The sequence below is a fragment of the Schistocerca gregaria genome, chromosome 7 (genome assembly GCF_023897955.1).
Source record: "Schistocerca gregaria isolate iqSchGreg1 chromosome 7, iqSchGreg1.2, whole genome shotgun sequence".
Taxonomy (NCBI): Eukaryota; Metazoa; Arthropoda; class Insecta; order Orthoptera; family Acrididae; genus Schistocerca; species Schistocerca gregaria.
Window position 1 is genome coordinate 408822079 of NC_064926.1, and position 14680 is coordinate 408836758.

A 14680-nucleotide genomic window follows, 5' to 3' on the forward strand; every position below is an offset into this window, starting at 1 on the left:
TGTCAACACAACTGGCACTGCTAAGAGTATCCTACGAGTTTCACATCGCTGGCAACCGATTATAAACAATTCTGGTGACTACTTTGAAGGTCAGTAAGACTTTGAAACACTTATCTATTTTGTAAGAGTTGTAAATAAGTAGTTGCCACTATTAAAGTTCCAACCCTCGTAGTTTGACCTTCGTAAATTACTAAAACGTCAGTTATAGAATTTAAGACAGTGGCCCCAACAAGGGGTAATTACCCCCTGAGGGTTAAGATGAGATTTTCTAAGGGGTAAGAAACCCAAAGGGTTGACTTTGTTCCAGTTATGAAACTAAATTACTTTAAAAACATTACTATTATTATCACAATTTTCTATGACCTTAATATTGATTATGTGTTATCAATATTTACTTTTTCCTCAAATACTAACATTAACGCATTACACCATTCGGTGGAGGTCACAAGCACCTCACATAGCCCACCGATTACACACATACTTTGTACTTTGAACTGTAGATCTTTGAAAGTAAAAGTAAGACATTCGTAACAAAAGTTAAATATCTCATGAAGATATCTTCTGCAAGTTGTAGACAGTTCCTGTAACTGGCGAGAAATTGCTTCATTACTTACTTTGAACTGGTGGAACAACACTATAGTGCTGTACACAGAATTATCATCATCATTGTTGTTAGTAGAGTGGTCAAACAAAAAGCGTTGACAGCTTGAAGTATTGCAATGACTGCCACTTCAGAAGTAGGTAGTCCAGCAGTCAAGTGAGTTACAAACAGTAAGTATAGTGCATACATTTTAACTGGGAGTATTTTAAATGGGGATGCACGGTGTGGACGAAGTAAATGCTTCTAGTGAGAGGAGGAAGCAAATGCTGCTGGTGAGAGAAGTAGTGCAGAGAAAGCACGTTTTGTAACGAGTACCTACGTACCTACGTTCGTTGTGGATAGTTAGCTCTCGTAGCTGAGTTGTACGTAGAACTCACTCTTTACTGGGAACTGCTTTGCTTCACCATTCAATATAAAATACGCACACACACACACACACACACACACACACACACACACACACACACATACACACGTACCACACACACTTACACAAACTAAATTCCTTTATCTTTCATTATATTCGAAACAAAAGTTTTCAAGGAAATTATTTTCCATTCTAACGTTTAGTTAGGCAATAAAGTGGACGATGGCGGCTGAAAGCGGTTGAAGGGTGGGAGTGGTGAAGGGGGTGATTGCACTCAGGGGCAATGGTCTAAGAAAGGTTGGGAATTGCTGATTCAACACGGTATGATTTAATAACGTGGTCGAACGAGTTGTACGAGAAGCATTTATCCGACAAGAATTTTTTAATAGGTGCAGTAATTGTTTGTTAGGTTTGTCTGATAGCACAGACGATAGCGTCTTCGGAAATTATCTCAGGCCCTGTCGTTAGACGTTGGTATTTCTCGAAAGCAGCCTAGACGTAATGGGATGATTTTATGTAATCCACTTCAAGTGTGCTGTAGGGAAGATTTCTTCAATATCCACTAACAAGTAAATAATAATGCGATCCAGGGTACATAAACAATGCCGCTACCACTCACAGTCATATAATGCGATAAGTCTTCCCAGGAGCCAGCATTTAAAAGTGTTATTAGATAACACTATGATTATGATAATTAAAAAACAGCCTTGAGTGCAAATTTCTTTTAATCGGAATGACCGGTTTCAATCCTTAAGGATCATCTTCAAACTCTGAAATGCACCCGTACAGATAGAGGGATCCTTACAGAATTGTATATACACTGAAATAGGAAGCAGCAACAGTCTAATCCGAAAACTAACAATACAAAAAAATTACTATAGACAAGAGGCTATAGTCGAAGGGAAAAATGTAATAAGTGAAAACACAACACTCTGCAACAAAACACTCTTTACCGCTCTGAGAGAACTGACCAAGGACACAGAACAGATAGCAAACACACGCAAAAGGACAATTCTTCATCACACAGAGACGTAAATGATGAACAGCAGTCCTCATAATTCACGCTACAGTTCTTCATAGCCTTTCTCGCCACATGCGATAGGCCTCTCGCGACATACGCGAACAGCAAGATGACGTAATATTCTGGACCAGAAACGAAGTTTAATAGTTTTCTTTTTCTGTGTATAAAAGCAGCCACATACCATCCAACGAACTTGAGTATACAAATAGCTAAGCAAACGGCACAGTACACAACAAATAAATAGTTTCCACAACACTACCACAAACCCCAGTATATTCTGCTGAGATACAAAATTCACCTTTTAGTATTTGTTTACTAACAGCCGCTCACATGGTTGCAGATGACATGATGTTCGCTAAATAAAAATACGGCAACAGAAAAAATAGAGCACAGAAAATATGTTGCTAACAGCGTCAATAATTGCTTAAAACGTGCTGTAACATACAATAAATAAGGTAGTATGAAAGTATCAATAGAAAACTATATTTCAAAAAACCAATTGTAAAAATGTAATGATGTTTTACTGTGTTTGTACAACCATGCCATTTTGTGCATGATTTAGATTAAAAAAACCCACTGCTGATGGTGATATTTGTCGCCGAAACAAGTTTGGGATAATAACGAAATAAACGAATTACAAGGTGTTTTGCATCAAGGCGGACTAAATATCCGATATTACGGTTTTTCATTGAAATCAGATTACAAACTACACATACCCAGAACGGCAGGTGGACTTCCATGGAACTGGCTGCGCCGATCCACGACGCTGAACTGATTGTTAAATGGAGAGGCAGAAAGTAGTCTTAAATGGCACTACTCCCACTCACTGTTCTGTGCATAACATCAGTCTTAACCAATCAGAAGTACATGGTGTACTATTAGCATGAAGTGTATTATAATAGTCTACATTACTTAGATTTAAAAGAGAGTTACAGGTAAAATACACCGTAAAATTGCTATGGAATAGCTATTCGTCAAAAAGTATAAACTGCAGTAAGTAATTAGCTTAAAATAAAGTAGTCTAGGCTGCCCTCTGTTATCCGTTGTGGTAGACGTATAAACGCCGAAAATACACTCCTGGAAATGGAAAAAAGAACACATTGACACCGGTGTGTCAGACCCACCATACTTGCTCCGGACACTGCGAGAGGGCTGTACAAGCAATGATCACACGCACAGCACAGCGGACACACCAGGAACCGCGGTGTTGGCCGTCGAATGGCGCTAGCTGCGCAGCATTTGTGCACCGCCGCCGTCAGTGTCAGCCAGTTTGCCGTGGCATACGGAGCTCCATCGCAGTCTTTAACACTGGTAGCATGCCGCGACAGCGTGGACGTGAAATGTATGTGCAATTGACAGACTTTGAGCGAGGGCGTATAGTGGGCATGCGGGAGGCCGGATTTGGTATTCGCGCAAATGCGTGTTTGGCGCCGTGCAGGTGAGCATCACAATCAGGACTGCATACGACGGAGGCACACGGGGCCAACACCCGGCATCATGGTGTGGGGAGCGATCTCCTACACTGGCCGTACACCTCTGGTGATCGTCGAGGGGACACTGAATAGTGCACGGTACATCCAAACCGTCATCGAACCCATCGTCGTACCATTCCTATACCGGCAAGGGAACTTGCTGTTCCAACAGGACAATGCACGTCCGCATGTATCCCGTGCCACCCAACGTGCTCTAGAAGGTGTAAGTCAACTACCCTGGCCAGCAAGATCTCCGGATCTGTCCCCCATTGAGCATGTTTGGGACTGGATGAAGCGTCGTCTCACGCGGCCTGCACGTCCAGCACGAACACTGGTGCAACTGAGTCGCCAGGTGGAAATGGCATTGCAAGCCGTTCCACAGGACTACATCCAGCATCTCTACGTTCGTCTACATGGGAGAATAGCAGCCTGCATTGCTGCGAAAGGTGGATTTACACTGTACTAGTGCCGACATTGTACATGCTCTGTTGCCTGTTTCTATGTGCCTGTGGTTCTGTCAGTGTGATCATGTGATGTATCTGACCCCAGGAATGTGTCAATAAAGTTTCCCCTTCCTGGGACAATGAATTCACGGTGATCTTATTTCAATTTCCAGGAGTGTAGAACAGGACTTACCCGGATAAGCGAGTGCATGAAAGCGTCTTTAGTACATCCGGGACATTGGGAAAAATACTCGTAGCCCATCCAACAATGACTGAGAGATGTGCATTTGGGGGAAAAATCGCGTAATCGCTAAAAATCGTATAGTGATGCGACCGAGTTCCATGAACAACATACTAGAAATGCTGGCCGTTGGGCTGTGAGTGTGGGAGAGAAGTGGATGTTTAGCGCATTGATGGTCACTCTTTTATATTATTCTTGGATGACTCAGAAACCGCAACTTCTTACGAAAATGTCTCACAGTACGAAATTAAACAGTGTGAAATTTCCTACAACAGATCTTAGTCTATTTTTCTCTGGGACCAATAGTTTCGGTGTCGTAGCGGATGGAAAAATCGCAGTTATTTGAAAATAGTGATTTACTGATAGCGAGTTAACATCTGTTTTTAAATGAAGTGAGTTAAAAACAAATATTAAAAGTGTGTCCCACATCTGAGTATAAGTGAAATATTTTGTTCTGGGAGTATGACGAGTTAGCCGGACGGGGCTAGCCACACGAAGGAAGGCAGGTCGCCGGATTTCAGTCATGCCCTTAAGTCCTTCCTAAGTCTGCTGCAAACTGAATATCGAGCAGGCAAGTCGTCACTCTCTCTACCCCATTGTCGATACAATGCACCGAAACGCGGGGCGGGAGGGGGGGGGGGGAGCAGTAGAGGGGTGTTTTATATTTTCCACAAAGTCCTTTAATACTATATGGAATAAAGATATGAGTTACTTATAAAACTAACGGAAAAAAACGCATATGGACGGATTCGCGTTCCCGCATCTCGTGGTCGTGCGGTTGCGTTCTCGCTTCCCACGCCTGTGTTCTCGGGTTCGATTCCCGGCGGGGTCAGGGATTTTCTATGCCTCCTGATGGCTGGGTGTTGTGTGCTGTCCTTAGGTTAGTTAGATTTAAGTAGTTCTAAGTTCTAGGGGACTGATGACCATAGATGTTAAGTCCCATAGTGCTCAGAGCCATTTGACGGATTCGCCATAAATCTCAGCAACCCCCTTTACACTGCAAGAATGGAAACTGATTATTAGTTATCCTGTTCGACAAATGTAGTGTTCTTAGGAGAAAAGCAGCTTCGCCTCACTAAGAGAGGTGCTCGTTTTCCAATTTACAGTCAACCTCTATCTCCCTAGCATTTCGTGTCCGTTTCCGTGACGTAAGATTGTAAATAGACAAAATAACTTCATCCAGCTCGAATTGTGTATTGAAGTTGTTCTCAGTTTATTAATCACTAATTTACAGTTGTTACTTGAGCTTTTATGTAAAATATTTCCCTATAAACAATACCTCAGAAATATTTGATGTGCAGTGACGTACGTAGCATTGCAAGAAAAGGGATTATACTAGCACTTGCATCACATGCTGATGTCTACTGTTGAGAATATTCTATAAAGCCATGTAACCATACTGCACCCACTTGGTGAATTAATGAATGACCAGACAGTTACAGCAAGCCTCTCACCATTACTTCTTTTTCATTGGAACTGTGTAAATCTCTTCCATTTCTTGTATGGTGGACTGCACTGGGCGGAGCCACTTATCGAACATCCACAATATTTATTGCAAGGTGTGTGTGAATATGTCTGAATGGAATGGGATCAGTCATGTTCCAGTCTAGAACTGTTAGTTGCAGAGGGAGCCGGTTTGAGCCTGTCCGCCTCTTCAGGTTTTGGGAAAGCTGAGGATGGGCTAATTTACTTGATACATCTCATTTGTGAAAGCATTCCAGCCATAATGCAGACAAGACAATCGACAGGGTTGAATACATATTGAAATGAAATGATCGTATGGCATTGTTGGCCGGGGGGCCCCATGCGGGGAAGTTCGGCCGCCGTATTGCAAGTCCTTTTTAGTTGACGCCACTTCGGCAACTTGCGCGTCAATTATGATGAAATGATGATGAACACACAACACCCAGTCATCACGAGGTAGAGAAAATCCCTAACCCCACCGGGAATCGAACCCGGAAGCGAGAACGCTACCGCAAGACCACGGGCTGCGGACTGAATACATATTGATAGCAGGTAACACTTTGGGCAAGCTCTTTATTGTGACATATGTTACATAATAGCTCACAGCCTGGTGAGCATCTGCGCTGAAGAGTTCATTGTCCGCCTGGCCTTAATTATCTTTACACGTGTTGTCTGCTCTTATGTGCATGTACGAAGGAACAGGCAACATGCATTATCTAATTCACACTTGATTTAGTTTTTAGACGGTTTCTCACATTGGACAGGGTGAACGCCAAGCTAGTACCCACCTACTGCCTCGGTTGCACGATTCGCAACCATTAAAAAACATTCTCACTCTTGCTTGCGACCTAACTCTCTAAGCAGAGAGATGGAGTACACAAATTCTGCCCCTGGGAAGAAGTGTTGGACTCAGGAATGGCATCCAGCTTCCCACCATCACTAATAGTGTCAAATGCGAATCAACATGCCGATTCCATAGGAAAACACGATAAAACCAGGAAGAAGACGATAGATAACGAGAGACATAAAAGTTACGTCCATCTACGTGAATGTAATGAAGTTGCTCACCTGAACGATTCCAACCACCAAGGTGGCCATCTCTGGTGATAGTGAGCTGTCAGCTTGTTGGAAGATGTCGACAGTGTAGTAGATGAACGCGTTGATGCCTAGGAACTGTCGCAACGTCATCAGTCCCACGACTATCAGCAGTGCCCGACACCTGTCGAAAGAGGATTTTCAGTGCTCAGACATTGACAGATTACATCTGCAAGTACTGATTGAAACTGTCAGGAATGTGTCATATTTATCTCAGTTTATTGAAACCAGTAAATACGGTGTTAGCTCTTACTGCTCCATGTCTCTCTATCTGCCGTGTGTGCTCACCTGCGTGTGCGTGTATGTATGTGGGTGTGTGTGTGTGTGTGTGTGTGTTTTTTGTCTATGTGAAGGAGAGTGAGAGAGAGCCTTGTAGCTTGTCGAAACTTATAATGACTACGCCAGTACCCTTTCTGCATCAGCGTCCACAGATAAAACTATTGTCTGAGTGTGTCTTTATCTTCTGTAGGAATACCATAGCTGCGTAGATGCATGTTTAAGCTTCTCTACTTCACGTAACCAAACACTTGTGCTGCAACACATTATTCGTAAGTAACTTCAAGGGTCAGAAGACGAGTGCGTGAAAACTGCACGATATTATAATATAAATGACAATCAGTTAATAGAGTACCTCACCAAGTTTCAGTTTGTAATATGCGCCGAAGTGTAGTTGTGCAGCGCATCACTAGGGGGCAGGCATATAGAAACATGTAGAATCTGTGGACAGAGCATCCGCTCCGAATAATCGATCGAATTAATTCTCGCTTGTAGATAGGCAACCCCATGAACAAATCTCCAAACCGGGCTGCAGCTTTCTTGAATGCACGGACGCACATATTGACGCTTCGATGTCAGAATCGGTACCTACAACGTGTACCTGTTAAGTGAGTAAAAAATTCAGAGAGATGCTCTATCCACTAAATTGCGTCTAAGCTACAGTTATCGCACAGTCGTCTTCTGAAAGCGCACAGATACTAATGAATAACGTTATATATCAAGATATATCAAGTACAAAGGTTTACTCTAGATTAAGTAAGGATGGACAGATATCCTGCACAGACGATCAGTTGCATAAAGTGGGCTCAATGATCCTATTTAAAATTGTTATAAACCAGTATTGAAAAGGTACGCTTATTATGCAAAAGGTTTAGTATCCATCTAGTTCTGTGAAGGCAATATGCAATTGATAAGTAATATAATTTTTAAAATAATAAAAGATTTATGTGGCGAAGTTAATATGATTTATGCACCCCACCAAATGCTCCACAAGAAACATAATACGAAATGTTTCGTACCTATAGAGCTACTGTGCAGACAATAAGGAATAAGTCTGTGATACAATTTTATTATAATCAGAGACTGATATGGAGACATTAAGACAATGTATTTCTACAACTGTGTCTCACTGAGTCGTAGGGAATACATTAATTTCATTTGTGTGAGCAAATTACATGCACTTCTTGAAGTTTGTTTAACCTTACAATTATTTACTCACAAATTGATGAATCTATGGATGTTTATAAATAAAGTGGCCCGTGGTCTAGGGATGCCGGCACGGTAGCTCAGCGTGTTCGGTCAGAGGGTTACGTACCCTCTGTAATAAAAAAACTGAGTTAATCGATCACCAACGAACTTCATCGAATGTCTTACGGCGTCCGCCCCGAGCAGATACAACGAACAAAAGCGAACAAAATGAGTTTAAAAAAAAGGGGGTAGCGTCTTTGATTCATAATCAAAACGTCTTTCGTCCCAAGTTCGATCCCAGCCACTGCCTAAATTTTGATAAACAATCAGCATTGGCGGCCGAAGACTTCCGGCATAAGAAGTCAGCCTCATTCTGCCAACGGCCTTGTCAAAGAGGGCGGAGGAGCGGATAGAGGTTTAGGGCACTCTCTTGTGGGAAATTGCCCCTAAAGGCGGAAGAATCAGCCATGATCAACGACATGAGGATGCAGAACGCCATGGAAACCACTGCATTAAAGACATGTAACGTGTATCCACAGGACATGTGGCCTGTAGTTGAATAAGTGTCATGATGATCTCTCCATTGGCAAAAGATTCCGGAATAGTCCCCCATTCGGATATCCGGGAGGGGACTGCCAAGGGGGAGGTTGCCATGAAAAAAAGATTGAATAATCAACGAAAGGATAATGCTCTACGAGTCGGGGCGTGGAATGTCAGAAGCTTGGCCGTGGTAGGGAAACTAGAAAATCTGAAAAGGGAAATGCAATGGCTCAATCTAGATTTAGTAGTGGACAGTGAAGTGAAGTGGAAGGAAGACAAGGATTTCTGGTCAGATGAGAATCGGGTAATACAAACAGCAGCAGAAAATGGTATAACAGGTGTAGGATTCGTTATGAATAAGAAGGTAGGGCAGAGGGTGTGTTACTGTGAACAGTTCAGTGACCGAGTTGTTCTAATCAGAATCGACAGCAGACCAACACTGACAACGATAGTTCAGGTATACATGCCGACGTCGCAAGCTGAAGGTGAACAGATAGAGAAAGTGTATGGGGATATTGAAAGAGTAGTGAAATATGTAAAGGGGGACGAAAATCTATTAGTCATGGGCGACTGGAATGCAGTTGTAGGGGAAGGAGTAAAAGAAAAGGTTACAGGAGTATGTGGGCTAGGGACAAGGAATGAAAGAGGAGAAAGACTAATTGTGTTCTGTAACAAGTTTCAGCTAGTAATAGCGAATACCCTGTTCAGGAATCACAAGAGGAGGGGGTATACTTGGAAAAGGCCGGGAGATACGGCAAGATTTCAATTAGATTACATCATGGTCAGACAGAGATTCCGAAATCAGATACTGGATTGTAAGGCGTACCCAGGAGCAGATATAGACTCAGATCACAATATAGTAGTGATGAAGAGTAGGCTGAAATTTAAGACATTAGTCAGGAAGAATCAATACGCTAAGAAGTGGGATACGGAAGCTCTAAGGAATGACGAGATACGTTTGAACTTCTCTAAAGCTATAGATACAGCAATAAGGAATAGCGCAGTAGGTAACACAGTTGAAGAGGAATGGACGTCTCTGAAAAGGGCCATCACAGAAGTTGATAAGGAAAACATAGGTACAAAGAAGGTAGCTGCGAAGAAACCATGGGTAACAGAAGAAATACTTCAGTTGATGAATGAAAGGAGGAAGTACAAACATGTTCCGGGAAAATCAGGAATACAGAAATACAAGTGTCTGAGGAATGAAATAAATAGGAAGTGCAGGGATGCTAAGACGAAATGGCTGCAGGAAAAATGTGAAGACATCAATAAAGATATGATTATCGGAAAGACAGACTCAGCATACAGGAAAGTCAAAACCACCTTTGGAGACATTAAAAGCAACGGTGGTAACATTTAGAGTGCAACGGGAATTCCACTGTTAAATGCAGAGGAGGGAGCAGATAGGTGGAAAGAATACATTGAAAGCCTCTATGAGGGTGAAGATTTGTCTGATGTGATAGAAGAAGAAACAGGAGTCGATTTAGAAGAGATAGGTGATCCAGTATTAGAATCGGAATTTAAAGAGCTTTGGAGGACTTACGGTCAAATAAGGCAGAAGGAATAGATAACATTCCATCAGAATTTCTAAAATCATTAGGGGAAGTGTCAACAGAATGACTATTCACGTTGGTGTGTAGAATATATGAGTCTGGCGACATACCATCTGACTTTCGGAAAAGCATCATCCACACAAGTCCGAAGACGGAAAGAGGTGACAAGTGCGAGAATTATCGCACAATCAGCTTAACAGCTCATGCATCTAAGCTGGTTACAAGAATAATATACAGAAGAATGGAAAAGAAAATTGAGAATGCGCTAGGTGACGATCAGTTTGGCTTTAGGAAAAGTAAAGGCACGAGATAGGCAATTCTGACGTTACGGCTAATAATGGAAGCAAGGCTAAAGAAAAATCAAGACACGTTCATAGGATTTGTCGACCTGGAAAATGCGTTCGACAATATAAAATGGTGCAAGCTGTTCAAGATTCTGAAAAAAGTAGGGGTAAGCTATAGGGAGAGACGGGTCATATACAATATGTACAACAACCAAGAGGGAATAATAAGAGTGGACGATCAAGAACGAAGTGCTCTTATTAAGAAGGGAGTAAGACAAGGCTGTAGCATTTCGCCCCTACTCTTCAATCTGTACATCGAGGAAGCAATGATGGAAATAAAAGAAAGGTTCAGGAGTGGAATTAAAATACAAGGTGAAAGGATATCAATGATACGAATCGCTGATGACATTGCTATCCTGAGTGAAAGTAAAGAAGAATTAAATGATCTGCTGAACGAAATGAACAGTCTAATGAGTACACAGTATAGTTTGAGAGTAAATCGGAGAAAGACGAAAGTAATGGGAAGTAGTAGAAATGAGAACAGCGAGACACTTAACATCAGGATTGATGTTCACGAAGTCAATGAAGTTAAGGAATTCTGCTACCTAGGCAGTAAAATAACCAATGACGGACGGAGCAAGGAGGACATCAAAAGCAGACTCTCTATGGCAAAAAAGACATTTCTGGCCATAGAAGTCTACCAATATCAAAGACCGACCTTAATTTGAGGAAGAAATTTCTGAGGATGTACGTCTGGAGTACAGCATTGTATGGTAGTGAAACATGGACTGTGGGAATACCGGAACAGAAGAGAATCGAAGCATTTGGGATGTGGTGCTATAGACGAATGTTGAAAATCAGGTGGACTGATAAGTAAAGGAATGAGGAGGTTCTACGCAGAATCGGAGAGGAAAGGAATATGTGAAAAACACTGATAAGGAGAAGGGACAGAATGATAAGACATCTGCTAAGACATGAGGGAATGACTTCCATGGTACTAGAGGGAGCTGTAGAGGGCAAAAACTGTAGAGGAAGACAGAGATTGGAATACGTCAAGCCAATAATTGAGGACGTAGGTTGCAAGTGCTACTCTGAGGTGAAGAGGTTTTCACAGGAAAGGAATTCGTGGCGGGCTGCATCAAACCAGTCAGTAGACTGATGACAAAAAAAAATTACAAAAGAGTTGAAATAATATATCTATACTACTACCTAAACACAAGACATTGTTTAACGTCCTTCACTTTTATTGATATTAATCCTAAATCTTTCCAAGATCCTATCCATTTTCTTCAATATTTTTCATAATGCTTTTTCGCATCTATCAGATTTATAACTTCATCGGTAAACCTCCGAATTTTAATTTGTGCTCACTGAACTTTGATTTCATTTACAATTAACATCTTCTTATTGTTTCACAACTTGCTCAATGTACACATTGAGAAATGTCGGGGACGTTGGAACCCTGTTATACTTCCTTACCAACAACTGAGTGCCTATCAAATCCGTCGATTGTTATAACTGCAAGGTGGTTTCTGTACAATTTGTAAACCACGTTCAGTGCTCTGTGTCTTATTCGTGTTACCTTCAAATTCCAATCACCATGGGCTAAAGCTCTTACTTAAGTCTACAAATTCTATGAAAGTACTTGTGGCTTTCTTTAACCTATATGGTAAGCAAAATTGTAGGTTCAGTATTGCGCCGGGTGTTCTTTCATTTCTCAGGAAGACAGTCTGGTCTTCATTGAGTTCAGTGTATAGTAAAGTTTTCATCATTGTATAAGTAATTAGTGTCAGTATTTTGCAAAAAACACTTATGAGGCTGAAGATTGTGTAATACTCATACGTGTCAGTACCTGCTATCAACACAAAAAAAAAAATGGTTCAAATGGCTCTAAGCACTATGGGACTTGACAACTGAAGTCATCAGTCCCCTAGACTTAGAACTACTCAAACCTAACTAACCTAACGACATAACACACATCCATGCCTGAGGCAGAATTCGAACCTGCGACCGTAGCAGCAGCGCAGCTCCCGACTGAAGCGCCTAGAACCGTTCGGCCACGGTGGCCGGCGCTGTCATCAGAATTCGAACTGTCTTTTTGATTTCTAAGCGTATTTCTCCTAGCTAACATGGTTCAAATCTGATGTAGTAGTTTTACCATATTCTCCTAAAGATCTCAAAAATTTTGAGGAAATGCCGTTTATGCAGTTATTTTTCCACGCTTTTCTATCTGTGCTCTGTCAAATTATTCTCTAAGAATTACATCTCTCATTTCACTTTCCGGAATTTCCTTTTCCCATTTCCATCGCTCCGTTCTGAAAAACGATTTCTGAACGTAATAAAGCATATGCTCAAATTGGCGTCTCCTCCTAGATAACCCAATTTGGAACTAACTCTGCCCCACCGGCAGCTCGTCTGGTACTTAACTGAAAAGTTCCTGCCTTTATACAGATTATTAAACGAACAACCCACTCAACAAAAAATCTAAAAATTATTTGGTTTTTCTACAACACTCGTAAACGGTGTTCGAGCGTCCCATTCACTCCAGAAAGTCTAAATGGCTTAAGAGAAATTTCTTCGGAAATCTGAGTATTATATACGGAACCTAAGGATCCAGAGCAGTGACTACCGCTGAATTTCGCATGTGTGTTAGATCGAGCCACAAATCCCTAAACTACGCTGATGTATATCACCAAAAAGCCCAGACATGTCTAAATACCACCTATGTTCTACAGTAGTGACTCGAAAAAACTTAATGAACTGAACGCAGTTAAAGTACATTTCCAAACTGTTCTAAAATATTTCCTCCACCATCGAGAAAGTAATCTGAGAAGTGTTTCAGTATAACTAGCACCTGAGTTGGCAAACACAGGGACCCGCGGTAATGTCGTCCCTTTTTACATTTAATTCAAATAGATAAGTGCTTCACCAGTTCTTTCTTTTAATAACTGAGGTTATGACCTTCGATAACAACAACAGTCGGCTGCGGTGGTCTCGCGGTTCTAGGCACTCAATCCGGAACCATGCGACTGCTACGGTCGCAGGTTCGAATCCTGCCAAGGGCATGGATGTGTGTGATGTCCTTAGGTTAGGTTAGGTTTAAGTAGTTCTAAGTTCTAGGGGACTGATGACCTCAGATGTTAAGTCCCATAGTGCTTAGAGCCAATTGAACCATTTCTTTCTTTGAAAGTTCTTCGTCTTCGTGATTGACAAAAGTCTGAAAGATCAGTATTACCGGATTTGAAAGTAGAAAACCACAATTGGCTTTTGTGAACGTCTGAAACACTTTGATATAAATCAGAAATGTTACTTGTAGCAACTGGAGCGTTACTACCACTGCGAAACTGAGAAAATATGCGATTACGGATGTGTACTGTAACGTGGTGAAAAGTAACGCCTCCGAATTTTTTACGTGAAAACTCTTAACATATTTAAATAAAACAATATGTTGTTAATGTTCTACACCTTTTTCCTTCATGTCTACATATTGTATAGTACTCTGCCGCTTGAAGGATCTGAATCGTAGCGTGTAACATGGTAGTGCGTACCGTAACTAAGTCGGTGGGTTAGAAACAGTGAGTTGTAATCGGGTTTCGAAATCGAAGAGTTTATTCACACATGGAGCATCTTCTCCTTCAGTATGGCAGTGCCAGAACACACATGAGTGCAGCTGCATGTACGACAATATGACGCGCTGGGTTCATCGTTATCGGTCATCCTCCATACAGTTCTGAATTAACCGCATCGTGTTTTGATCGGCTACCAAATATTAAAGAATACTTTCGAAATCTTCAGTTTGTAATGATGAAGCTGTGGCAGCAGGAGTCAAGTTGTGGCTCTGTCAACAAAGCCAAACTGTCTGCAGTGACTTTATCAACAAACTGCCTTCTAGTTGGGAGAAATGTGCTCCTCACCAAGTTAACTACGACTTAAATAGACATGTTGACAAGGAGAACAAAGATGCAGACCGTTAAAGACGTTTGTTTTATTCACGAGCTTTAATGGATTGGGAATAACAGAATACCATTGGCCAAATACAGATTTATTGAACCTTGACTGTCGTTTCGACCGTTTTAAAACTCTCTTCTTCAGAAGGCACTGTACATAGAATCTCATTATCTATATCCAGTGGGGA

General features: G+C 41.6%; 1 protein-coding gene across 1 annotated transcript in view; it reads right to left on the reverse strand.

The window, feature by feature from the left end:
* Positions 1 to 14680, reverse strand: part of LOC126281998 (facilitated trehalose transporter Tret1-2 homolog) — a 49559-nt gene that overhangs the window by 16784 nt on the left and 18095 nt on the right. The window contains exon 3 of the mRNA XM_049981387.1: positions 6678 to 6828. Within this exon, the coding sequence (XP_049837344.1) occupies positions 6678 to 6828 (151 nt within the window). The remainder of the gene's footprint in view (positions 1 to 6677; positions 6829 to 14680) is intronic.